This window comes from Rhinatrema bivittatum, chromosome 7 (assembly GCF_901001135.1).
Source record: "Rhinatrema bivittatum chromosome 7, aRhiBiv1.1, whole genome shotgun sequence".
NCBI lineage: Eukaryota > Metazoa > Chordata > Amphibia > Gymnophiona > Rhinatrematidae > Rhinatrema > Rhinatrema bivittatum.
In genome coordinates this window covers 255793900-255821658 of record NC_042621.1, presented here as the reverse complement: position 1 = coordinate 255821658, position 27759 = coordinate 255793900, and the positions used below count along the sequence as shown (strand labels likewise).

General features: G+C 44.3%; 1 protein-coding gene across 1 annotated transcript in view; it reads left to right on the top strand.

Annotated features, from left to right (window-relative positions):
• The first annotated feature begins 985 nt into the window (after window positions 1-985).
• The window catches only part of ABCC2 (ATP binding cassette subfamily C member 2), a 149309-nt gene continuing 122535 nt past the window's right edge, over window positions 986-27759 (top strand). The window contains exons 1-2 of the mRNA XM_029610078.1: window positions 986-1329; window positions 27426-27599. Of these exons, the coding sequence (XP_029465938.1) occupies window positions 1291-1329; window positions 27426-27599 (213 nt within the window). The 5' untranslated portion in view covers window positions 986-1290. The remainder of the gene's footprint in view (window positions 1330-27425; window positions 27600-27759) is intronic.

Genomic DNA, 27759 nt, shown 5'->3' with positions numbered 1-27759 from the left:
ATCCATGACGATCTCAGGGCTTCTGGAAATCAAAAGTTCCCAAATATGGAAAGCGGGGAACTTTTTAAAATCCTTACTGCTTTTAAGTATTGGATATTAGTTGATGAGTCTGTTTTGAAATATTTTATGGGTGTTTGGAACATTTTTATATGAGTTTTTAATTATGATGTTATTCTATTTGTTAGTTGTGTTGAATTATTCTTTTTCTTGGTATGGTTGCTGCTTTGGTCCTCTTAGTATGAAGCATACTTTCCCCTGTAACCCCCATCTACTCATGGAGTTCTAACAGGGGACAGTAATGTGGCCCTGTTTTAAAAAGGTTTGCCCATCCGTGATGTAAAATATATGTAATGAAGTTGTATTTGTAGTAGATGTTTACAATGTACTAAAAGTGGATTATAAATGTTTTAAGTAAATAAAATAAATAAATAACCCCAGTATTGGAATAGGCAATCAGAATAGCAACCTCGTGTTTGATCTAAGTTAGGAAGATTCACAGTCCATTCATCCATTGCTTACGTCCTCCATGAATGAGACATGTTAGAGCAGTTGACTATGAACCAGGAGACCAGGGTTCGAGCCCTGCTGTCGCTCCTTGTGACCTTGGGCAAGTCACTTTACCCTCCATTGCCTCAGGTACAAAACTTAGAAATACCTACAGTACCTGAATGTAAACCGGTGTGATATCTCGATTGAGATCGAATGTCAGTATATAAAAATAATAAATAAATAAATAAATGTAATTCACAAAACTCATTTTCATCATTCTTACTAAGAGTCTAATGAATGATTTTCTCAGCTCTGCCACCAAGTTGGTGCAGCCAGAAGAAAATTAAACATAAGCAGGAGTTCTGGTGGATTCATCTAGATGTTTGTTTACCCCAGTTAATTACCCTCCCCCCCCCCCCCCCCCCAGGGTCAGGGATGAGACTGAGGATGTACACAGGCGAAAGAATACAATCCGCAAGAAAGAGTAAGAAAACGATATGAGGCAGACTTCAGACACGCTTTCAGTGAGAGCGCTCTTTCACAGACAAAGTCCATGGAGTTATGAAAGAAATCACAAGCAGTTAAATATTAACATAGTTCTTGTTCGAGGGATCTTCTCAGGCAGTCTCTGATACAGATGGGGGGGAATGGTGTTCCAGAGAGAACCAAGAGTGATTTTTAACCTGCTGAATCACTGTGAGCTAACCCACCTGCTGACTTCACTTCAATAAATAACCACATCTCTATCACAAAGAGAAGGGACTGGCAGAAAACTGGTGAAGTCTCCTTGTTGTCCCAGACATGGGAGCTCTGGACGTGTACTGTGGCTCCGAATTTTGGGTGAGTTTGGCATGCCATGTACAGCTGTCTTGCAAGGGCCGTCCGTATGACACTGTCGCCTTGTGGCATGGCTTTGATGGAAAGGTGGAAGAAAATAGTTGGCATTTATGAGTGTGGCTGGAGCGACTACAAAGGGCTGCATCAGCTTAGTTTTCATGGGCCCCCAGACAGAAGCAGGCAGTACAGACAAGTGCGAAGCTGTCTAAGAAACCCGTATATCTGATCGTGAGGGTGTGCTTATGTGTAATTGGACAGACAGCATGCATTCAGGAATATGTGTGTGTGTGTGATTATTTGGTAGAAAGGGCTTTGAAGCATTATGGACCTGATTATATTAACGTTTTTGGGTTTTTGTTTTTTTTTTCCATTTTTGTATCTATGGGAAAAAGGCTTATTACAGCTGATCCTTAAAACACAAACTTCCCAGAAGAGGAACATTTGTTCATGCTTTTCCAAAGTAAAAAAAAACATACAATAGGGTGCTAGATATTTTCTGTACACACGGTAAAGTAGAAACTTTGGTCAGACGACAGTTATTAGCTGCAACTTTTCTCATGCCACATCAGCAAGAACTGTGTCCCTTATACAGTGTTTAATGATGTCCCTTAGGAATCTGTACATGAAACAGATGTTTTGTCTGGCTCAAACATTTTAGGGATTATTTGTGCTGACGACTGCAGTGGTGAGAGCACTGTTGATTTTCCATCAGGTCGCCGACCTGGAACCTTTTTTCACGTGCTTCCTGTTCCCCATTTGGTGGAAAAAAGTGGAAGGTGGAGGCCACTGCTGGGCCCGACCTGATATATATTTTTTTTTTTTACAGAAAATTACCACTAGCTAAGGGGGACCCAGGCTATTGCAGACAGGCATTGCTTGGAAGAGCAAAGCCCAGCAAGTGTTCTTCTAAGAATAAAAAGAGAGATGGGAGCCATCTGAGATTATCCTTTTGCAAGAAGTGTGAGAGTAGAGCAGAATCAGCAGATAAACAGTGGAGAGGCAGAGAGAGACAGGAGAAACTTGTCCCTGGGATGCAGCCTTCCTGACCAGAACGACCAAATAACCCAAAGTCGCGGGTAGGGAGAGGATGCGAGGATCATAAATCACTTTGGATGAAAATTAAAGAATGGAATAATAGGAATAATAATAATATTTACATAGCCTCACAGGTCTACACAACATTGCACAAAATATGGTAGTTCAGATGATTCTACTGCCCCTGCCTTGCAAGCTTGAGCAGAGTGAATACAGTGAGCAATGGAGAAGAGGGGGTGGGGTGGTTATCAAAATATTATCTGCTTATTTCACAGCTCTGTGCTGTAAATGTTGCACTAATCCCAAATTTGAAGCAATTTTATACAATACAATCTGTATGGGTCTCTTTCCAAATCCAATATCAGTCTATCTCCCACCCCTCTGGGAAATATCCACAATGGGTCCCATCTATTTTGGATTGCAATGCATTGTACCAGATCTGTTATGGAGCTGCTCCCATTTTGTATCCACGAGTAAAAGGCGTCATACATCCTACTCACTGACTTCAATCTACTAAGTGAGAGTATATAAAAAAAAAATCACAAATAACAGACAAAAGAAAGTACAATGTATTTGATAATCGGGTATGGAACAAACCAAAATGTCATCTTCTTAAAAATGGGCTTTAAAATCTGGCAGTACTTAGCTGTCCCAGAAAATGCAGGTCCTTGACAAATAAGACACTTGGCAGAATATCTGTCAGACAGGGGCAGAAACCTTATGACAAGTCCAGAGCGGAGTATTCTGCCCATTCACTAATTAGCTAGTAACCTATTTTGACTGGAGAATACAATCTACTCATCCCACGACAGATTGGCAGCAGAGGAGAAGGACCCCCCTCCCTGGCCCCGAATTTTAAACGTATTGTTAAATGTGACTAGTTATACAGCCTTCGATGGATTGATGGCATCTCTTTTCATGGGAACGGTGGGGAGTGCTGTGAGACTCAGAGGTGGCTTGGATGTCTACAGAAGACTTTCTGCTTATTGGCAAATCATCTTGACTTCTTAGACAAGGAAATTGCCTTCTTATGTTCATTGCTGGGTGCCATTTTTAGCTGGCAATATCTGTATTTTATTTACTGATTTAACAATATTTTTCTCTAATATTTTATTTCTAGTAGATTGTTTAGACTTGCAGAGAACTGTATAAAGCTAGTTTGAAATGCTGATCAATCTGGATGACAGTTTACGGTGTCAGAATTTAGGGCCGGATTTTAAAAAGGTTACGCGTGCAGGGCCTATTTTCAAAAGGCCCGGTGACGGGCGTAAAGCCCCGGGACGCGTGTAAGTCCCGGGGCTTTACTAAAGGGGCGGGGCTTGGGAAGGGCAGTGGTGGAGCGGGTGAGGGGTCAGGGTCCTGGCACAGTGGCCATATTTGCTGCTGTGTCGGGGATCGTGCGCCGGCCAACTGGCAGCGCACGCAAAAGGTAAAATAAAGGTCGGGGGGGGGAGTTAGAGTAGGGCTAGGGGGGAAAGGTTAGGGGAAGGGGTGGGAAAGTCAGGCTAGGGGGGAAGGAACGGGGGAAGGCAGCGCGGCTCTGTGCACAAGGTGCATAATTGTGCACCCCCTTGTGCGCGCCGACCCAGGACTTTATAACATGCGCACGCCTGCGCGCGCATGTTATAAAATCAGGCGCACATGTACGCCCGCACACAACCTTTTAAAATCTACCCCTTAGTATTCAACTTTTTGGAAAGATTTAAGGTCACCCATTCCACGGATTGTTTCTTATATAGACTTTTATAGGTCTACATTGAAAGAGTTTGTCCAGCTAACTTTTGATTTTCCTGAGGTTTAAATTTCTAGCTCCTCTAACCAGATTTTGTACCCAGGTAAATCATTACCCATCTAAAATTTGTCTGGAGGTGTGCAGGGGGCATTCTGGGTGCAGTTAAGTCAGCTGGAGAGCTTATCGGTTAGCTCCACTATTCAGAGTTAGCTGGATAAGTTATCTGGCTTAGCCTGGACATGCCTGAGAGCAATCCTAAAGTTATTTGGGTATGTGCATCCGGATAACTTTAACCTTAATTGGCTACATTCAAAATATAGCCAGTTAAGTAACAAAAAAAAAAATAGTCTTGGTCAGTAAGCTCAATACTCCATCACCTCCACCTCTCAAAATTACTAAAATTGATGTTAGGCATAGTGTCCGCTGGCCCCCTCCCCCCACAATCCCATGAAAGACTTACAAGAAGATGTGGGCCATAGGGGCCTGAGAACCTTCCCTGTCCCCCTCCCCCAATTTTGCAAACACTACAGAGACTCTGAGCTTCCCTCCCGCAACCTGCTGTCCCTCCCGCAAAACTGCTGTCCCACCCAGCATCCTCCAAACCCTTCTACCCTCCAGCATCCAAAATGAAACTCCCCACAGAGACTCCCCCCACTCTTTCTATAATTAAAGTCCCCATGGTCAGGCCCCCACCTTCATATGTGGAACGAAGGAGCACATGAGGTGATCCGGTTTCATTTTTAAATTCAGCATGAGTGGGGGTGCAGGAGAAGTGCTCCCTCTGGCCCCATCCTCCTTTCTGAACTTCATGGGAGGAGAAGACATTGGAAGGTGAGGGAGGGATGTATCTGTTTTAGCCTTAGCCACTGGGTCACCGCAAATTGCATTGTTGCTTAGCATGATTTGCAGTAACCTATTTCAGTATTAATGAGCTTCTTCGCACAATACTACACATTAATATTTGCATTAGCATTAACGTTCGTTAGTAAATAGGCCTCTTAGTGTAAACTGCCATGACACGTTATCACGTTTGCAGTTTGAAATTGCAGCAGGCTTTGTCAAAAGGAAAGTTGCTCATTTAGATAATGAGTTGCTGTGGGAGTACTGACTGTCAGATACAGGAATCCTTCGTGCATGCTTTTACCCAGATGCATGAGAAATCTCATGCATTGACAGCGTTATAAACTTTGGGGCGGATTTTAAGAGCTCTGCTCGCGTAAATCCGCCCGGATTTACGCGAGCAGGGCCTTGCGCACCGGTGGGCCTATGTTCCATAGGCCCACCGGTGCGCGCAGAGCCCTGGGACTCGCGTAAGTCCCGGGGTTTTTCGAGGGGGGCGGGTCGGGGGCGGGCCCGGGGGCGTGGTTTCGGGCCGGGGCGGTCCAGGGGCATGGCCGTGCCCTCCGGAACCGCCTCCAGGTCCCGTCTCGGCGCGCTGGAGGCCTGCTGGCGCGCGGGGATTTACTTCTCCCCCCGGGAGGCGTAAATCCCCCGACAAAGGTAAGGGGGGGGGTCTAGATAGGGCCGGGGGGGTGGGTTAGATAGAGGAAGGGAGGGGAAGGTGAGGGCGAAAGCAAGTTCCCTCCGAGGCCGCTCCGATTTCGGAGCGGCCTTGGAGAGAATGGCGGCAGGCTGCGTGGCTCGGCGCGCGCCGGCTACACGGAATCGGCAGCCTTGCGCGCGCCGATCCAGGATTTTAGTGGATACACGCGGCTACGCACGTATCTACTAAAATCCCGCCTACTTTTGTTTGCGCCTGATGCGCCTACAAAAGTACGCGAGGGCGCCCTTTTTGTAAATCTACCCCTTTGAATATATGTATTTATTTATTTATTTATTGATTTGCTTTTATATACCGACATTCGTTGGCGTACGTCACATCGGTTCACATGACAACAATTGGAATAGTAAGACAAGAGGTCGTACTATTTTACATTTAACAATAACTGTGCTTGGAACAAAGTGTACAATCGAACGAGAATTTTGGGAGCGAACTTTAATAAGAGGGTGGCAGTAAGCCTTGTGGGGGACGCATGTAACAAAATATAAGAGTTTAAACAGGAAAGTCGGTGGAAGTTAAGGGGGATGGAGGGGGGGGACAGTCTCAAGGTTGGAGGGGGTATGTGTAGAGATTGCGTGAGGGGTCTGAAAGCAAAGGGAGCGGGGAGAGGGGTGGGGTGGGGTTAAGTGGGGTGTTGGTAGGCGTTGAGGAATAACCAGGTTTTCAATTTCTTTTTGAATGAGTGGATGGAGGGTTCAAGTCTGAGTTGGGGGGGAAGCTTGTTCCAGAGGGTGGGGGCCGGCTACAGAGAAGGTGCGTTGTCTGGTGGAGGAGAGGTGAGCTAGTTTGGGGGGGGGGGATGAGGAGAAGGCCCGTGTTTTGAGATCACAGATTTTTCAGGCTGTGGAGAGGTTGGGGAGGGTCGTTGGTCCACTTGATGTTTTGGTTGTTGATAGTTTTACGAAGAATGGTGAGAATTTTGTATTGTATTAATTGTATTGTATTGTATTAATTTTGTATTGTATTAATATAAATGCATGAATAAATGAATGGTCTTTCACACAACGTTCTTTTCACATTTGCTTTTCATTGACAAATGTTTTTCAGTTTATTGTAAGTAAATGTTTGATGTACATTCAATCTCATTACAATATTGTTTTTTTTCTATTTGTTTCTACCCCCCTCTAATTGTTCACCTGTTCTGTCTCTGGATTGTGAAAACAAATGGATCTCTGTGTTTCAGTAAATAATATAGGAAGAACTATATACTGTATATTTAGACATTCCTAAAGGAGAAATGCATAGGGAAATAGAGCACCGTACAGAATTCTTTACACAGAACTTTTGTAGCCTGAGACGTTTTTAGTGAGAGAACTCTGTGGCTTACAAAGTGGCCAATGTAATATAATCCATGCTTAAATCGGAGTTAGATTTTAGTGTGGGTTTTATTTAACTAAAGAACTGTGGTCCCAATGAGATGCGGTAAGCTAATGATATGCAAATAGACCAGGAGTAAAATAAAAATAGACTAAATTGAAAAAGCATGCTGGGTTTTTTTTTTACTTGTGGTCTATTGGCTTGCCAACCCATGTTAATAAAAAATAAAAAAAAAAAGAAAAGTTCGCCAGCATGCTGAACCGCTCTCAAGTCAGACCAGGCAGTCTGAGTCTGGTCTGTCCTCCGCCTGTTCCTCCTCTCACCTTGTGAAGTCAGCCTAGCAGGACCACGGCCAGGTCCGGTCCATCCTTCTCCCAGCCCCATTATTCTCCTCGTAATATTAATTTATTCACTCCTTCACTCTCTGCTGACGGGTCCCTCCACTGTCACAGCTCCGTGAAAAGACCAATCCCCTTTCAGAAATCTGTCCTTTCAGAATTCTGAAAGGGGATTGGTCCCTTCACTCACATATGTCAGTGACAGGACCAATCCGCATGTCAGTGAGGGAGCAGTCCTACCGGAAGGGTCTTTTTCTGCAAGGGTTATGGGGTGGGGAGGGGGGATTTGGAAGGTTTCAGAGTTGCATGGCCCAACAATTTTTTAGAGGAGACTAATGGGGCGGGGTGGGGGGGGGGAGGATAGACTGGACCCAGACATGGACTTGCTAGGCTAATTTCTTGTGAGGAGGATGGCCCGGACCTGCTGGACTGATTTCATATAGAGAGAGGGAGGGATGGAGGATGGACAAGATCTGGTTTGCCTGGCCAGCCAGGCCACACTTGGGAATGATTCACTATGCCGAGCAGGGAGGGAGGACTTGCTGGGCCAGGCTGCAGGAAGTTTAATGCCTACATCTAGCAGGTGATTAATTTTTCCATGGTAGTAGGAGTCACACTAGGCAACCGCCCCACTAGCATGCCTCCTTCCATTGCAGGATAATAGCTAATAAGGCTATTACCCTGCAATTTGCCTCAGATGTGCTAAGCCAACCGTAGGTTTTTAGCATGTCTTTTCTGGAGCTAAAGCCCTTTTTACATACCTGGGCAATGTTAGCACCAAGAAACCTGCACTAAAACATGAGTAAAAGCTGTGGTGGGCTTGGCATGGCTTATTACATCAGCCCCATTGTTTGCTAGAGATAATCAGATATCCATTTCCAGAGGAAGAATGTTAGATTTGATATCGAGGACCCTGTTTGGCACAATGTCATATTGAGAGATCTTTGTGGTACGTAAAGTTCTTGGAGTAGTGGATAAAAACGTAAAAGTGCCATGATGGGTCAGACCAATGGTCCATCAAGCTCAGAATCCTATTTCTGACAGTGGCCAGTAAGATTACTTGGATGTACCTTGCAGATCCTAATAGGGAGATCCATTCCAAGTTGCTCATTTCTAGAAGTAAGAAGTGGCAATCCCCAAGTCTATCTGGCTTATAATTGTTAATGATCTGTTCTTCAGAAACTCATTCAAACTTTTTTGAACCCAGGTATGTTACTAGCCTTGATCACATGTCATGGTGTGCATGGCTGGGGTTAGGTTACTCCCCCACCGGTGTGGTACAGAACTGCAGGTCTGGACAAGGACTGGTCTTCTGCTTAGCTCTTCTCCTCCCCCACAAGTTGAGCCCTTGGGTTCTGGGAACCAGTAGGGCTTGGCTTCAGTGGCAGAACATCATGGCTGGTCACGGCTGTAAACTGGGCTGGTCTTCTGCCTAGCCAGCCCCTCCGCTGCAGGTTGAGCCCTTGGGTTCTGGGGACCAGTAGAGCTTAACTGGACAAGGCTGGACAAGGCAGGGCAGGCACAGGCTGGAGGTTATGGGCAGAGACAAGCTGGAAGCAGAGGACTGGGTATTGGAACAGGCAGGGAGCTAAGACTGGATACTGGAACAGGCTGGGAAAGACTGGACAGGATAGCAAGGACTAAGACTGGATACAGACACAGGCTTGGACAGGATACCGAGCAGGGACCAGGACTGGATATGATCACAGGCTTGGGCATGATACTGAGCAGAGACTGGGCCTGGATAAAGACTGGGGCAAGGCAAGGCAATAGTAAGTTAGGGAATGGATACTAGGAATGCGACTGGGCAGGACAGGACCAGACAAGAACAGGGCTAGACAAGATAGACCAGGACAGGATAAGGACTAGACAAGATAACAGAACAAAGAATACTGAGGCCTGAACGCATCAATATAGAAGGCCCATAGGCCACTAAGCATAAGGCCCGGAGGCCACTTAATGAGGAAAGGCATGAGTTAGCCACAGAGCAAGGTCCAAGGAGAAAGAAGGCCCGGAGGCCACAAAGCAAGATAAGGCCTGAGTAGGCCACAGAGCAAAGTCCGAGGAGACAGAAGGCCCAGAGGCCACAAGGCAAGGTAAGGCCTGAGTAGGCCACAAAGCAAGTGAAATAGTTAAAATGCTTTAGATCCTTTTCAATAAAGAATTTCAAAATGAAATATATTGCTGGTTTAAACTTCAGCACTATGAGGTCTCAGAAACAGTGTGAGTTGTTTGGTACAAGATAAGGATGGACAAATGTTTCATTGCTTCCCTTCTGATTAAAAAGGGAGGCTGTAATCGTAATCTCCCTCAGGATGTTTTCAAGGTTAAATTAGCTTTCCCAGAGTAGTTAGGAATGCAGATGTCTTCACTCTTCCATCTTCAAACAAAAAATGCTTATCTTAACATTTTATCTTGGTAAGAAAATGTATTTAAACTTTGCCTATGCCATGTCAATTTGGAGTCAGTCAGCTTTTCACACTGATTCCCCATGAGCATGTAACTACAATTAAAAAGGTTAACCATAAAAGAACCTCCAGTTTTTAGTCCTTTGTGCTGTTTTGTAACTTTTTTCATAACACAAGGTACAAGGCGGACCGAAGGCCCAGAGGCCACAAGGCAAGGTGAGGCCTAGATAAGCTACAAGACAAGGAGCAAGATACAAGAAGCACTAGAGGCCACAAGGTATGCAGCAAAGTAAGAGCTGCCAGGTCAGAGAGCCAAGGGTTATCCCATGAAGAGGCATCTAGGTTCTGACAAGGCAGGTTAAATGGGGCTGGAGCTTGTATGTGGTGGTAAGCAGCAAGGAGGAGCTTAGCAAGTTTGGAGGTGAAGTTCACTGAGGACACCTGGTGGAGAGGAGGCTGCACCATAGGCTGAGTCAGGTGTCCTGTGAGGAGATGTTTGGATAGCTAGGAACAGAGCTCACTGGAGGCCTCTGCTTGTGGGGAGGTATCATAGCAGACAGGATCAGTGCACGGTTAGGCTGCATGGCAGGTGAAACCATGACACTACATTTTCTGGCAACAAATTCCATAGCTTACCTGTGCCATGAGTGAAAAATTTGTTTTAAATATGCTACCAGTTAGTTTTATGGACCATTGGAAAGGGTAACTAACTGTTCACTATTAACTTGTTCCACACCTCTTGTGATTTTGTGAACCTCTATCATCAGGTCCAGTGGAAACATTAGGCAGATTAGGCAGCCACCTAGAGTGTTACTGTCCCTGGGGCAGCAGCACAACACAGCAGATATTAATTGGGCCTTGCCCGAGATGAGGAGCGGTGGCTGTGGCAGCTATAAGAATATTTACAGGCAGTGACCTGGCTGAACACAGTTCAAACTCCTCCCTCTCAGGCCCCTGCACCGTTCCCCCTCCCCCCCTCGCACAGCAACATCGTCATTATTGGGAGCCTGGAAGGTAGGAAATCCTAGAGTATGTATCCAACAGAGAAGCTCCTGCTGTCTGCTGGGTGCACACTTGTGGAGGAATGGAGCAGGAGCAAGGATGCATGAGAAGGAGGAGGAGGAGGAGACCTGACTCAACCAAACAGACCCAACACAGGGGAATCTGAGTGCAGGGGCCTTTTGCAGACTGCCATCAGAGGCAGCAGAACCGCAAACCTGGGCCATGGAGACTGGGTACTGAAGAGGACAGTTGCCAGCCTGGCTGCAAGTAAGCCAGTACGTCACTCTCTGCCTGGAAAAAAAAAACACCAGGGGGTTGCAGGACAGAGGACAAGAAAAATTGGGTCAGAGAGCAGAGGTAGGGAGGGACCGAAAGCAGTCCTGAGGGAAGAACAGGGACTCTGATAGCAGGGCCTTGGAAGATGTGGAGAGACGAGAGTGGAAAGGGATTAAGTGGGAGTGGAAATTTTGCAGATTGAAGGGGAGAGCAAGGACTCAGATTGGGTGAAGAGGGTTTGAGGGAAAGAGCAGAAGGGAGGGAGAGAGACTGGTTTCAGCTGAGGAGGAAAGAAAGGAGCTTGGTGGGAGAAAAGCCTGGGGGTGGAAGAGCAGATATTTGGATTGAGGAGTGTGGACACAACTGGAGATTGGGGGACTGAATGGGAGAGCAGGAATGTGGGGAATAGAGGGAGGGGAAGAGTGAGGATTGATGGTAGGATGGAATGAGAAGGATGCCTCTGGAGAAGAGAGTAGACTCTGGGATTGAGTTTGGTGGGGGGGGGGCATGGCTGAAGTTTCGCCTAGGGTGTATAATACATTTGCAACAGCACTGTCCATATCTCTTCTTAGTCTCTTCTCCAAACTAAAAAGCCCTAACCTGTGTTGCGCCCGTGCCGCACTTCATGCAGACAGGGCCTTACCTCCGCGGCCCTGTCCCGCCGCTGACTTTGCTAGGCTCTGCTCCCGGATGACGATGCTCTCCGTGGCTTGCAGTCGCTGCTGGTTGCCACTCCTCTTCACAGCCTGGAGGCCACCGCTGATGCCTCTGCTCTTTGCGGCATGAGCCGCCACCCATGCCTGTCCTCCCGCGGCCTGGAGGCCATCGCCGAAGTCGTCTCTCTTTGCAGCCTGGAGGCTGCCGCTGAAGCCGCCCCCGAGGTCCTTCTTCAGCGGCAGGATGCCGCGTTGCTCCACCTCCCACGCCGGGACCTGCACGGCCCAGCTCCAGCTCCTCCCTGCTTCAGCATCTGCAGGGCCGCTGTCCAGGGTCCTGCAGACTTCTTCTGACTGCTCCTCCTAAGGGGCAGGCCCATGGCTTTCCCCCATTCTTATGGGGCCAGCCAGGTGTTGTCCTCCTGGTAGCTCCTCCCAGGGAGTTGCCTCTCAGCCCTACTTAAGGGTTCATCCGTCACTTCACCTTTGTCTTCATCACATTTATCCAGATGCTCCTGAAGAGTTCTCTTCAGTCCTGACGCCTGTTCCAGTCCAGATGTCCGTGAGTCCAGATCCTGACTACAGTTCCAAGTCCGGATGTCTGTGAGTCCAGTCCTGACACCTGTTCCAAGTCCGGATGTCCATGAGTCCAGATCCTGATGTCTGTTCCAAGTCCGGATGTCCGCGAGTCCAGATCCTAATGTCTGTTCCAAGTCCGGATGTCCGTGAGTCCAGATCCTGATGACTGTTCCAAGTCTGGATGTCTGTGAGTCCAAGTTCTGCAGTCAGTTCCAAGATGTTCCTAGTTCCAAGATGTCTGTGAGTCCAAGTCCAGTGAAGTCCCTTGTTCCCTTCCTGATGTGGTCCCGGTCCTAATGCTCCAGGTCCCGAAGTACCCATTCCTCTGGAGAGTCCTTGTGTCTAAAATTTTGAGGTTCCGGGGCTCAAGTTCCTAAGTTCCGACTCCGGAGGCCCCGAGGGGTTGCTCCGCTCCTGCACTATGTGACTTCCCGAGCTCGCCCTGCTCCCTTCGTGGTCCGTGACCATCCTCCTGGCTGTGTAGGGCGCATAGGGGACAGTGTGGTCTACGACCAGCCCCGTGTGCTGTATAGGGTGCCTGAGGGTCTTGCTCATCCCTGCCTGTGCCTTGTTCTATGTTCTTCATCTGAAGCGAAGGATGAAATTGTGCCCCCCCCACCATGGCCCGGTGCAGGTGAAATCACTGAGGGCCAGGGCAGGGGGAAGGCAATGGAGGGTGAATTGACTTGCCGAAGGTCACAAGGAATGGCAATAGGATTTGAACCCTGGCTTCCCTTGTTTGCAGCCCACTGCTCTAACCACTCAGTTTTTGGGCCTGTTATATTTTTTATTCTCAGTCTTCAGTGTCTGCACTAGGGAGTGCAGGAGAAATGGTTAATATTTACATTTACATTTATTGCATTTACAAACCGCTTAACACTAAGAAGGCTGCCCCACCCCCTGGGTCTAGAAATAGGACTCCTCCATTCCCTATTGCCTGCCTCCCACCCTTCTCCAGGATCTGCCCCTGGGGGTGTGAGAGGTTGATGAATGGTGGGAGTCTGTGTGTGTGACACATTCTCTCTTAGGGCTGATACAAGGGTATTAGATGCCCTAAACAAACCTTACAGCCTTTCATTCCCCCTTCCCTCCCCTCCCCACATAATTAAAATGTATGCATTCTTTTCCATTTTAAAATGTATTAACTTCCCCAACCTAAAAAGGCTGATTGCATATGGAAACTAGACATTCAAAGTACAATCTTCTGAAGTAAAAATATCACTTACAACAATGTATATATTATATAGGCATACACTGCAAAAAACACACTTTCAATAATAATAGTTTAATAGTTTTAATAAACTACCTTTCTCATAGTAATCAAGGCGGTTTACTGGATCCCATATGGTACTGGGCCCATGGTAAAGTGCACTGGGTGTTGACATGGTCCACAGAAAGCCAGGAATAAACTGAACTACAATTCCAATATAGTAAGCCTCCCATATCATAATTGCCAGCACTCAACCTATGAGAAAGCCATACTGCAAATATTACATCAGGCCCTAAACACTAATTTACTTTCTATTAGGAAAACAGATTAAAGCCAGGTTGTTGTAAATCCCTACACAGAAACTACATGCTAGCAGAATACCTAAAGGCTCAGTCATACATGCAGAACACAGATAGACTCTCATCAAATACAGAATAAAGAGATCATAAACTATAAATTGAAACATGCAGACAAAAACTGAACTGGAAATCACAAGAAGCCAAATTGTAAGCAATGCAAACACAATCAAGAAATATAAAATATTAAACAAACCAATAAAAAGAATGTCAAATCTGCTGATAAATTCAGCCAATTAAAAACATGTATAAAAATGTTTAAAATATTACCAACACTAATAAAATATTTCAAAACAGTAGATACATCACATCCAATAATTCAAACTAACAAAAAGATCTTCCACTCTCCATACCTGGAAACTTTAGATTTCCAGTCCTCCTGAGATTGTTGTAGATTGGAGGATGGTGCATAAACTTTAACCTCTCTCACACACATATATACAGGAACTCTCACACATGCAGGCTCTTTCTCTTATAGACACATATACACCCACACAAAAACCCTCACATATATGCACATACACCCCTACCCCCACCACCCTCTCATAAACACACACATACACACACACCCCACCACCCTCTCAAACACATACACCCACCCTTACCCACTCTCACCCACCCCCTTACCCACCCACCCTCTCATATATATATACACACACACACACACACACCACCACCTTCTCATACACATACATCCACCCTCACCCACACACACCCCCATACTCACCCCCCATTCACACACACACCCTTACCCACCCTCCCTCTCATATACACACAGGCTCTCACCCCCCCCCCCTCCAACACACACACAAGCAGTCACCCATCTACTCAGGCAGGCAGTCACCCACACACACTCCTACCTGATCTGCTCAGTGGCAACACAGTGGCACTTCCCTTTCAAAATTTCGCCCAGGCTCGTGAATCCAGGCGGGAAGCTTGCCATGACTGCTGTACTATGAGAGCTCAGCCGGAAACTGCAGGATGTCTGCATCGCCTCCTGCACCAAAAACCCTCGAGGACTTGTTGGAATCGGCTTTAGAAAAAAGGAGAGCAGTATTTCCTGCACCTCAGCAATCTGCAGGAAAAGGGATCACCTTGACAGTTGACCCCCCCTCCCCGCTGGGAAATCTGAGAGGCAACTAGCCTCTCGGCAGCAGGAGTTGACGACAGGATAAACGTGACTCCTGCTGCCTGGGGTTAGGGATGATCTGCTCACTGGCAACACACATCCCTAACCCCGAGCAGAAGAAGTTACGTTTATCCTGATGTTATCTCCTGCTGCCATGGGGCCAGTCTTGACCCACGGCAGCAGGAGATGACATTGGGATAAACGCAATTCCTGCTGCACAGGGTTAGGAATCTGCAGAGGTTCTGTTTATCCCTGCCCGATCCAATGTTTGACTCTGGAGGCAGGGTGAGGCAGCGGCTACGGTAGAGGTGTTTTGGAGGGGCACTTTTTGCTACTTCAAAATTCTACCACCTGAGGCCGCCACCTCACCCTCCTTCATGATAGAGCTGCCGCTGAGACTAAGGAGGTAAAAGGAGGATGTGGTTGCTGTGGATATTCCAAACATGGTTCATCTTCTGAGGAGTTGTCTGAAGATGTCTTTCAAAAGATACTTTCTTATATGGTGGGCGAGTTGGGTTTATCCAAGGGTAGACAAATCCTTTCGAATAATCAAACTGATTCTGTTGAAATTTTTTATATTTAAGTTTTTTAAGATCTGCCCGGAACTTATCCAAATTCTGTTGAAACTCATATAATTGTGAAGAAAAAAGTTCTGATGGTATCTGAGATTTCAAAGAATCAATCTGGATTATGACCTTCTCCTGAAAAGCAATAGCAGATTTCTTGGTGGTTTCCACAATGAGAATCATCAAATCAAATGAGCACTTGTTTAGAATCTGGTTCCAGCGTGTGACAAAATCAGGGTTATCAGCATGCAAACTTGGTTCCTTCAAGATCCTCAAACCATGAGGGATCCTCTGGACGCGGCAATATTCTACTAGAGTGACTGTGTGTAACTCAACTCCAGTGGCGCATTTCTGATGTAGTATGGTTTCAGACCAAGAGATATAAGAAAGGAATATACATTTTTCTCTAATTAGGAGACCTTGACTTTTGCTCCTGCTAACCTCATAAACATTGCTAAAATTAATTTGATAGGATATAACTTCAGAGAATATTGATCTGCTATCATAAGTTAAATTGGACAGAAAGGTACAACAAAAACCTATCAACTTCGTCATTGACAAAAAGGGGAGCTATTTTAGATCTGGTCCTCAGTAGAATGCAGGACCTGGTGCAAGGGATAATGGTGGTGGGGCCGCAAAGCAATAGTGATCATGATGCAATCAAATTTGACCTATTCACTGGAGGAAGGATATGAAGTAAAACTACTGCAGAAGCATTTTCAGCTTGGAGAAGAGACGGCTGAGGGCCATATGATAGAGGTCTATAAAATCATGAGAGGTCTAGAATGGGTAAATATGAATCAGCTATTTACTCTTTCAGATAATAGAAGGACTAGGGGGCACTCCATAAAGTTAGCAAGTAGCACATTTAAAACTAATTAGAGAAAATTATTTTTCACTCAACGTACTCTTGAAGTCCATTAACTGCTATTAATCAAGTTGACTTAAGGAATAGCCACTGCTATTAATGGCATCAGTAGAATGGGATCTACTTAGTGTTTGGGTACTTGCCAGGTTCTTGTAGCCTGAATTGGCCACTGTTGGAAACAGGATGCTGGGCTTGATGGACCCTTGGTCTGACCCAGTATGGCACTATCTTATGATCTTAAAAAATGGAGACAACAGTAAAATGATAAAATTATTTAGAAAAAACTAAAAGCAGTTGTGAGGGTTAAAAGTTTGCATAAGGTATGGATGTTGTTTAAGAATACAATACTGAAAGCCCAGAAAAAAAGCATTCCATGTATTAAAAAGATTGAAGGAAGACAAAATGACTGCCAGCCTGGTTAAATAGTAAGGTGAAAGAAGCAGTTAAAGCCAAAAGGACATCTTTCAGAAAATGCAAATCTGACTCAACTGAGGAAAAACAGAAAGAGCATAAGTACTGGCAAATTAGTTATAACACATTAATAAGGCAAGCCACTTTACATGTACAATGTTTTCTCATTGTATTATGTTATTTTGTCTCATGAGTGTGTATCGTATTCCTGCTAATAAAAATTATTTTGAAAAAAAAATGAATTAGAAAAGAAGCTAGCCATAGAAATAACATCTAATGCTAAACTTTTTCAAGTACTTAGAAAAACAAAAAGCCTGTGAGGGAGTCAGTTTTACCATTCAATGACCGAGGGATAAAAGGGGCACTCAAGGGTGATAAGGCCATAGCAGAAAACCTAAATGTTTGCTTTGGTCTTTACCAGGAGAATGTTGTGGAGATACCTACACCAGAAACATTCTTTGATGATGATAACTCAGAGGAAATGAAGCAATTCACTGTGAAAATGGAAGAAGTAATAGAGCAAATTGACAAACTAAAGAATAACAAATCACCAGGACTGGATGGTATTCACTCCAGAGTTCTGGAAGAACTCAAATATGAAATTGCAGACCTGTTTCTAGCAATCTTTAACCTATGATTAAAAACAGCCACAGTATCTGAAGACTGAAGGGGGGGGGGGGGGGGCAATGTAACAACAATTTTTAAAAAGGGCTTCAGGGGTCATCTGGGAAAGTATAGACCAGTGAGTCTGATGTTGATAATGGGCAAAATGAGCCATTCTTCAAAATAAAATTATGGGCCATGTGGATAAACATGACTTATTAGGAAGGACCCAATATGGATTTTTTTGAAGGTATTAATAAATACGCGAATAGAGATGTACTAGTCAATATAGTGTATCTGGATTTTCAAAAAGCATTTGAGAAAGTCCCACATAAAAGACTCTTCAGGAAGTTAAAACATCATGGGGTAGGAGGTGATAAATACATTTCCTAATGTGACTTGGTAACTTATTAAATAGAAAACAGAGAGTAAGACTAACTGGTCAGTTTTCCCAATGGAGAAAGGTAAATAGTGGAGTGCCTCATGTTAAACAGCATTGGGACAAGTGCTGTTTAACATATTCATAAATGATCTGGAAAAGGGAACAACAAATGAGATGATTTATTTTAGTTTAAATCTGTTTATTTGACATCCAAAAAAATACAAATACAATTTAAACATTTCCAACAACTAATGACCAAATTGCCCATTAATACAACATCAAAAAAGGTAATCACCATATATAGGATACAGAATCAGAAAACCTTATCAGACATATATATAATTAAAGAAAAATATTCCACTTTTTAATTTTGACCCTCCCTTTTTACATTGATAAGTTCAAAGTAAACAACCCCCTTGAGTACCTTAGTCTTGTACACCCAAGAGACAAAGCAAGAATAACAAATTAGAAATCCCAACCTCCCCCATCTCCCCACCTGAGATACTGGAGCAGAGGATTATGGGAAAATATCAGCTTGGGAAATTTTTATCGATACTGGCCCATGAGTATACAATTGCACATGCATACACAAAAAATGTATACAGTATATGATTCCCAAATTTGGAGGTCGGCAGAGAAGAGAGCTCAGACAATATTTAAAATCTCTAGCGAAGGTTTAACGGAAACGATATTGTGTATCGGTGTTCATATTTACAGCATGTGAATATAGCATATCTCTCTGGCAATCTTGGTGCCTTTGTCGGGTCCTTGATATTTAAGCAACTTCCCCCTGAAGAAGCCTCTTTCATGGTGAAAGAAATGGCCTTTGTTGGAGCAAGTGGACTCGTCTCTCTATACAGCTTGTCTAACTAAGGAGTTATTTTGACAAGAAAGTGGTTGTGCGACTTCATGCATTTATCATTAATTTATGCACTATATTATTATTATACATTTTTGTACCTCTGATAATTTCCCACTTGGCTTGTTTTAGGGATTATTATATCTCATTTTGAGTTTATTGCTTGAATGTTTTCCTATTATGCTGCTCTTTAAACTATATTATTTCTGGCTTTGTTTCTGAATTTGTATATCAGTTTTGTATTTTTTTATATTATTTAAGACATTTAAATAAAACATTTTTTGTTACTTGCTTTACCATTTTTTTTTTAATTTTTCATACGGGACACTTTGGGGCAGATTTTAAAAGATTTATGCATGTAGGGGGTTTACGCATGCCGGGCCTATTTTCAAAAGGCTCGGCAGTGCGCATAAAGCCCCGGGACGCATGTAAGTCCCGGGGCTTGAAAAAATGGGTGGAGTGGGGGCGGTATGGGGCGGGGTCAGAGGCCTCTGCAGGGCCGCTGTGGCGGGGGATTGCGTGCCGGCACTCGGCCGGCAGGCGTAACTTAATGACAAAGGTACGGGGGGGGGGGGTTCTTTAGGGCTGGGGGTGGGGCAGGTAGGGGAAGGGAGGGGAAGGTGGTGGTGGTGGGGGGAAATGGGGAAAGCCAGCTGGACTCCCAAAGGGCTCGGTGTGCGCAAGTTGCACTAGTGTGCACCCCCTTGCACGCACTGACCCCTGATTTTATTACATGCGCACGGCTGTGTGCGCATGTTATAAAATCGGGTGTACATTTGTGCGCGCCGGGTAGTGTGCACAAATGTAGGCCACATGCATAGGTATTAAAATCTGCCCCTTTATTTTTGGTTATTTGCCCTATTTCATATATTTTTTCATACACACATTTCTTAACCATTTAATTATAATAAAATTACTGAATAAAAGGCAAAAATATAGAAAGTTCAAACATTATAATATATATATATATATATATATATATATGCAAATTGTAAATACTTAATATATCATTTATAAAATATTTCAGTAAGCCCTTTCAGTCAACAAGAAACCTACTAGTTTGAGTACATTTTCTATTTTCAGTGGAAGAGCAGGTGGAAATACAACAATGTAGTGTTCCACAGTCACTGGCAGCTTGAGATGATGGGCTTAATCCCAGAATCAGAAAAAGCTGCTGAACTAGGACATTTCCCCTTACCACCCACCATACAAAAATAAATTTTCAAATGCTGATGTCACCTCAGTAACAGCAATAACAATTCCCTCCACTACCAGGAACATAGTATAATACAAAATCCTGCAAAAAAAAAAGTACTCCTGCCATATGATAATATACTAACTGCCAGACTTAAACAGTAACAGCCCTATCTATAAAAAGGCAAAACTGGAAATATAACATCGGACCCTAAAACACCAATTCACCTCCTATTAGGAAACTAGAACAAGCCAGGCTCCATACACAGAAACTATTTGTTAGCAGAAAACCTCACCTTGGTCACACACGCAGAATTTATGTTATGCTCAGGCTTGTGAACCCTTGGCCGACGGGAGGATGATATACCTTTCGGAAGATCCGTAGGTTCTCTTGTCGGGTGGTGAGGCAGAGCAGAAGACAGGACCAGCTCGGCACTGAGGTGACTGCGGAGGCGGATGAAGAGACGAGAAGAGGAGCTGTGTCTTCACCACTGGAAGTCTGTGATCCCCCCAGGAGGAGCCCGTAGGGACCCAGACCACTGGGACTTAGGTGGACCTTTGAGAGGTCAAGGTATCGATGCAAGGGCTGACTGGAGCTTCGCCCTGGAAGCCCGCAGTCCCCCCGGGAGGAGCCCGTAGGGACCCGGACCGCTGGGACTTAGGCGGGCCCTTGGAGACGGTAGTCTAGAAGGAGTACTAGGTCGAGTGCCAGAGGGTCGTCGCTCACCAGTCCGAAGTCACACCGAGGGATCACCACTTGCCAGTCTGAAGTCACACACCAGAGAATCACCGCTTGCCAATCCGAAGTCGCACACCAGAGAATCACCGCAAGCCAATCCAAAGTCAGGAACCGGGAACACCAAGACGAAACAGGAACAAGATCCAAAGCTCAAGGAACTCACCGAAGCAAGCAGACTAGACAGCACTGGAGGACATTGCCAAGTCACTGAATGAGCAGAGGAAGCTTCCCTTTTATACTTCCCCTGCTCAGGCTGATCAAGAACAGGTGAAGCTGGGTAAAGGGATCAGGTCCCTTTAAATCAGAAAAGGAGGCGCGGCCTCACACCTAAGGATGGCGGCGGCCATCTTTGATTTCCCCCGCGGAGGAGAGACGCCGCTGGACACCGCGAGGGGGGAGCAGGACCCCTGCAGTGAGCAGCACTGAGGGCCGCGCAGACGCAATGGCCCGAGTCAGAGCCCTTTCCCGGGGCTCCCGTGGTGGAGGAACGCCACGGGCAAGGTAGGGGGCCGCGGTCGTGGTCTGCCATGGCCGCGGAACACAACAATTTAAAAAGTCAATTATACTAACAAAAAGAATAAATATTTCAAAATAGCTGATATTTAGAACATCCAACAATACACAAAGCTCATTAAAATGTTTAAAAATTTACCAAAAAAAAACAAAATATTTAAAAACAGCAGACATCAAATGCTACCCAATAATTACAACTAATAGGGATGAAAAAAGTCCTCTGCCATCCATACTTGGGAACTTTTTAATTTCCAGTCACCCTGAAATTATCATGGATTAGTAGGGGGTGGAGGGCGAACAAACTATCTTCTCTACACACACACATGTTCATTCTCTCAAACACAATCATATTGTGTGGATGAGACGATGGTGCAAAGAAGAGGGATTCAGTTTTGTTAGGGACTGGGGAACCTTTTGGGGAAGGGGGAGTCTCTTCCGAAGGGATGGGCTCCACCTTAACCAGGGTGGAACCAGACTGCTGGCGCTAACTTTCAAAAAGGAGATAGAGCAGCTTTTAAACTAGAACAAAGGGGAAAGCTGACAGTCGCTCAGCAACGCATGGTTCGGAGAGAGGTATCTTCAAAGGATACTAATGATGCATTAGAATTAGGGCATCCCGACAGTGAGGTTCCAATTATAAGAAAAGTAATCCAAGTGCCTGTTATTAAAAACTCAGCTGAGCTAAAATATTCTAACTTATCCCTATCAATTAAAAAGCAGAATGAAAATACAAACAAAAAACAAACTTTGAAATGTTTGTATGCTAATGCCAGAAGTCTAAGAAGTAAGATGGGCGAATTAGAATGTATAGCAGTGAATGATGACATAGACTTAACTGGCATCTCAGAGACATGGTGGAAGGAGGACAACCAATGGGACAGTGCTATACCGGGGTACAAATGATATCGCAATGACAGAGAGGAACACCCGGGAGGCGGTGAGGCGCTTTATGTCCGGGATGGCATAGAGTCCAACAGGATAAACATCTTGTATGAGAGACTAAATGCACAATTGAATCTTTATGGGTAGAAATCCCTTGTGTGTTGGGGAAGACTATAGTGATAGGAGTATACTACCGTCCACCTAGTCAAGATGGTGAGTCTGAGAGTGAAATACTAAGAGAAATTAGGGAAGCTAACCAAATTGGTAGTGCGGTAATAATGGGAGACTTCAATTACCCCAATATTGACTGGGTAAATGTATCATCGGTACATGCTAGAGATATAAAGTTCCTGGATGGAGTAAATTACATTTTTATGGAGCAATTGGTTCAGGAGCCGACAAGAGAGGGAGCAATTTTAGATCTAATTCTCAGTGGAGCACAGGATTTGTTGAGAGAGGTAACAGTGGTGGGGCCGCTTGGCAATAGTGATTATAATATGATAAAATTTGAATTAATGACTGGAAGGGGGACAGAAGGCAAATCCACGGCTCTCGTGCTAAACTTTCAAAAGGGAAACTTTGATAAAATGAGAAAAATTGTTTAAAAAAAACTGAAAGGAGCAGCTACAAAGGTAAAAAGTGTGCAAGAGGCGTGGTCATTGTTAAAAAATACCATCCTAGAAGCACAGTCCAGATGTATTCCACACATTAAAAAAGGTGGAAAGAAGGCAAAATGATTACCGGCATGGTTAAAAGGGGAGGTGAAAGAAGCTATTTTAGCCAAAAGATCTTCATTAAAAAATTGGAAGAAGGATCCAACAGAAGAAAATAGGATAATGCATAAGCATTGGCAAGTTAAATGTAAGACATTGATAAGACAGGCTAAGAGAGAATTTGAAAAGAAGTTGACCGTAGAGGCAAAAACTCACAATAAAAACTTTTTTAAATATATCCGAAGCAGAAAGTCTTTGAGGGAGTCAGTTAGACCGTTAGATGATGATCAAGGGGTTAAAGGGGCACTTAGAGAAGCTAAGGCCATCGCGGAAAAATTAAATGATTTTTTTGCTTCGGTGTTTACTAAAGAGGATGTTGGGGAGATACCCGTTCCGGAGAAGGTTTTCATGGGTAATGATTCAGATGGACTGAACCAAATCAGGGTAAACCTAGAAGATGTGATAGGTCTGATTGATAAACTGAAGAGTAGTAAATCACCTGGACCGGATGGTATACACCCCAGGTTTCTGACTGAACTAAAAAATGAAATTTTAGACCTATTAGAAGATGTGGTAGGCCTGATTGATAAACTGAAGAGTAGTAAATCACCTGGACCGGATGGTATACACCCCAGGTTTCTGACGGAACTAAAAAATGAAATTTCAGACCTATTTGTAAAAATTTGTAACCTTTCATTAAAATCATCCATTGTACCTGAAGACTGAAGGATAGATAATGTAACCCCAATATTTAAAAAGGGCTCCAGGGGCGATCCGGGAAACTACAGACTGGTTAGCCTGATTCAATGCCAGGAAAAATAGTGGAAAGTGTTCTAAGCATTAAAATCACAGAACATATTGAAAGACATGGTTTAATGGAACAAAGTCTGCATGGCTTTACCCAAGGCAAGTCTTGCCTCACAAATCTGCTTCACTTTTTTGAAGGAGTTAATAAGCATGTGGATAAAGGTGAACTGGTAGATGTAGTATACTTGGATTTTCAGAAGGCGTTTGATAAAGTTCCTCATGAGAGGCTTCTAGGAAAAGTCATGGGATAGGTGGCTATGTCCTTTCGTGGATTACAAACTGGCTAAAAGACAGGAAACAGAGTAGGATTAAATGGACAATTTTCTCAGTGGAAGGGAGTGGGCAGTGGAGTACCTCAGGGATCTATATTGGGACTCTTACTTTTCAATATATTTATAAATGATCTGGAAAGAAATACGACGAGTGAGATAATCAAATTTGCAGATGATACACACACTCTCACTTTGCTGGCTCTCTTCCTCTCATATACATACACACACACTCACTGGCTCTTTTCTTCTCATATACATACACACTCACTGGCTCTCTTCCTCTCATATACATACACACACACTCACTGGCTCTTTTCTTCTCATATACATACACACTCACTGGCTCTTTTCTTCTCATATACATACACACTCAATGGCTCTCTTCCTCTCATATACATACACACACTCTCACTTGCTGGCTCTCTTCCTCTCATATACATACACACACACTCACTGGCTCTTTTCTTCTCATATACATACACATACACACTCACTGGCTTTTTTTTTTCTTCTCACTTGCTCTCTCCCCCTCATACACAGACTCATTCACTGGCCCTCTCACAAACCAGGCTTCCTCTTCTGCTGCAGGCACTAGAGGATCTGCAAGGCCTTTGTATTAAGCAATTGCTGGGAGGGGTGTACCGGCTCCTGTAGGCCTTTTCTTTAACTGTGGGCAGGAGTGACAGTGTCGGCAGCCCTGCAGATTTATTTATTATTTATTTAAGATTTTTATATACCGCACCCTGCAAACAATGTTGATTGGGGTGGTTAGACAATGTTAGACAAAACTATGTAGGACAATTAAAAAATAATACAATCATCAAATAGTATAACAACTTAAAATTTGCAATGAAAAAGTTACAAAAAAGGAAAAAAATAATAAAGTCACTGAATTTTACTTCTGGACATGCCTTAATATATTAATCTATGTTGATAGTAACCTTTTTATTCTGTATCGCCAAGAGATTTTTTAAAGAGGTGTGTTTTTAAATTTTTTTAAAACTCTTTTAATATTAGACATTAGGTAGAGAAAGTCAGGTAAAGCATTTCAGATCATAGGCCCAGCAATAGAAAAAACACACTTTCTAGAGATCTAGTCTAGCTATCTTAATAGCAGTAATGTCTAGAAGATTTTTATTTGCTGAATGGAGGTGTTGACCAGGTTTGTAGATGCGTAAGGTTTTACATAGCCAGATAGAAGAGTTATTGTACATTAAATTATAAATGATTGAGAGAATTTTGAACTGTATCCGAAAGGATATAGGTAACCGATGCAAGGATTCGGAGGATGGGTGTGATATGTTCATGGCAAGTAGAATTTGCTAATATGCAAACAGCTGCATTCTGAATTAATTGAAGTGGTCAAATTGAATTGGCTGGGAGCCCTATATAGAGGGCGTTACAGTAATCTAGACCAGTGAGAATCAGAGCTTGTAAGACTTAAGTGAAAGTCATCTCTAGCAAAAAAAACGGCTTTCGTCGTTTCAATAAATGAATTTTGAAGAATGAGGAATTAACAACTGCGGATATGTGATAGGTCATGGATAGCTCTGCACCTAATGTTACACCAAGTTTTCTGGCTTTTTGTGTGATTGAGATAGAATGGCCATCAACTTTCAATATTGTAGTTAAAAATCCTGTGGGAGAGGTGTGCCGGCCTCGTCCCGCTAAGCCTCCTCTTCAGCCCAGCTGGTTCCTTCTTTCCTCTGCAGTGGGTGGGAAGGCTTTTGCCGGGGGCCCCATTGGGTTTTCTCGTTGGTTTCTGGCAGGAGAGTTAGTGTCAGTAGCCCCTCTGAGCCTTTTTTCAGTCACGTATGGGAGGGTTGGTGCCAATGGTCTTTTTAGGCTTCTTCTGTTGCTTGTTTGCAGGCTGCGGGAGCCAGGGACACTTTCTGCCGGCGCTACCTTACATGTGACCAGACAGGCCGGTCCTCTGGAGCATGCCTGATCCCCCGATAGATCAATCCGCCCCTGTATTAGAGTGAAGGAAATGCATATTTGCATCATTCATATTCTATTTCTCTGCTGAAACTCCTATAAAGTATTTAGAATCACACTTCTAGCTCGAGAAGACAAGATGATTTATTTTATATGATTGCAAATTCGTTCAAAGTTTTTAAAACGTGAGCGGACTGTGACGAACTGAAGAAGGGCCTTGTGAGACTGGGGGATTAGATATTTAAATGGCAGATGTAATTTAACTTTGCAATTTCCCAAGTGATGCACATAGAGGAATAAAAATCCAAACTATAGGTATACAATGCTGGTTCCATGTTAGGAATCACCATCCAATAAAAGGATCTTGGAGTCACGGTGGACAGTGCATTGAATCCTCAGCTCAGTGTGCATTGGCATTAAAAAAGCAAATAGAATGTTAGGAATGGTTTGGAAAGGAATGGAAAATAAAACAGAGAATATCATATTGCCTCTGTATCATCGATCCATATTTGTAATGCACCTTGAGTAGTATGTGAATGGGATCACCCCCATCTCAAAAAACATAGGGGCAGATTTTCAAAGGCTACACGCGTAACATACGAGCGTAAACCGAGAAAATCTGCCCCTGCGCGCGCCGAGCCTATTTTACATAGGCTCGGCAGTGCACGCAAGCCCCGGGAATCATGTATGTCCCGGGGCTTCAAAAAAGGGGTGGGAAGGGGCGTGTCCGGGGGGCGTGACGGCGGTCTGGGGGCGTGTCCCAAGCCCTCCTCCGTTCCGGCTGTGCCGGAGGTTCGCACGCTGGCAAGATACGCCTGCCTCTGGCAGGCATAAAACATAAAATAAGGTAAGGGGGGAATTTAGGTAGGGCTGGGGGGTGGGTTAGATAGGGGAAGGGAGGGGAAGGTAGTGGGGGTCGGAAAAAAAGTTCCCTCCAAGGCCGCTCCGATTTCGGAGCGGCCTTGGAGGGAACGGAGAAAGCCATCGGAGCTCCCCTTGGGCTCGGCGCGCACAAGGTGCACATGTGTGCACCCCCTTGTATGCGCCGAGCCCGGATTTTATAACATGCGCGCAGCAGCGCACGCATGTTATGAAATCGGGTATAAATTTGTTCGCGCCGGGTTGCGTGAACAAATCTACGCCTGCGCATATGTTTTAAAATCTGCCCCATAGAGTAAATCTAGAAAAGGTACAGAGAGTCAACAAAAATGATAAAGGGGATGGAATGACTCCCTTATGAAGAGAGGTTAAACAGGTCAGTTCTCCAGATTGGAGAAGTGACTGAGAGGAGATATAATAGAAGTTTTTAAAATGAGTGGGATGCAACAGATAACTAGGAAATGGTTATTTACCCTTTCAAAACAAATTGGGGAAAGTATTTTTTCACTCAACACACAATCAAGCTGTGAAATTTGTTGCCGGAGGATGTGGTCAAGGCATCTCGCATTGCTGGGTTTAAAAGAGGTTTGGACAAGTTCCCGGAGGAAAAGTCCATAAATCATTATTAGGCAGATAAACTTTGGAAAGCCACTATTTATCCCTAGGAGGCAGCAACAAGTAATGGATCTAGTCTTTGGGATCTGCCAGGTATTTGGGACATAAACTGGCCTTTGCCAGAGACAGGACACTGGGCTTGATGGATCTCTGGACTGACACAGCAAGGTCCATGATCATCTGTTTTTATGTTCTTATGTTCACAATATATTTGGCACAGATCAAGTAAACAAATCTATTCCATCTGTTCTCCCTTCAGAACTCCTCCTATTTGGAACGCCCTGACCCTGATCTTCCTAAGTGTTTCGAGCAGACAGTTCTCGTGTGGGTTCCTTTGATTTTCCTTTGGCTATGTGCACCGTGGCAACTTCTCTACTTATTTAAATATAGAGCTAGCAAGCCTTCTTTTTCAAAAATCTACCTTGCCAAGCAGGTAAAGTATATAACAGACTGTTATACAGATATAGTACGTGGTAGAAGCGCATTGTTTAAAAGAAAGGCGTGCCTTGTTTTTGCATAGTGCGATATTTCAGAACTATGTTATTTTTAATTTCTTTGTGTAATTTTTGGCCTGGCAAGTTCCTTCTTTTCCT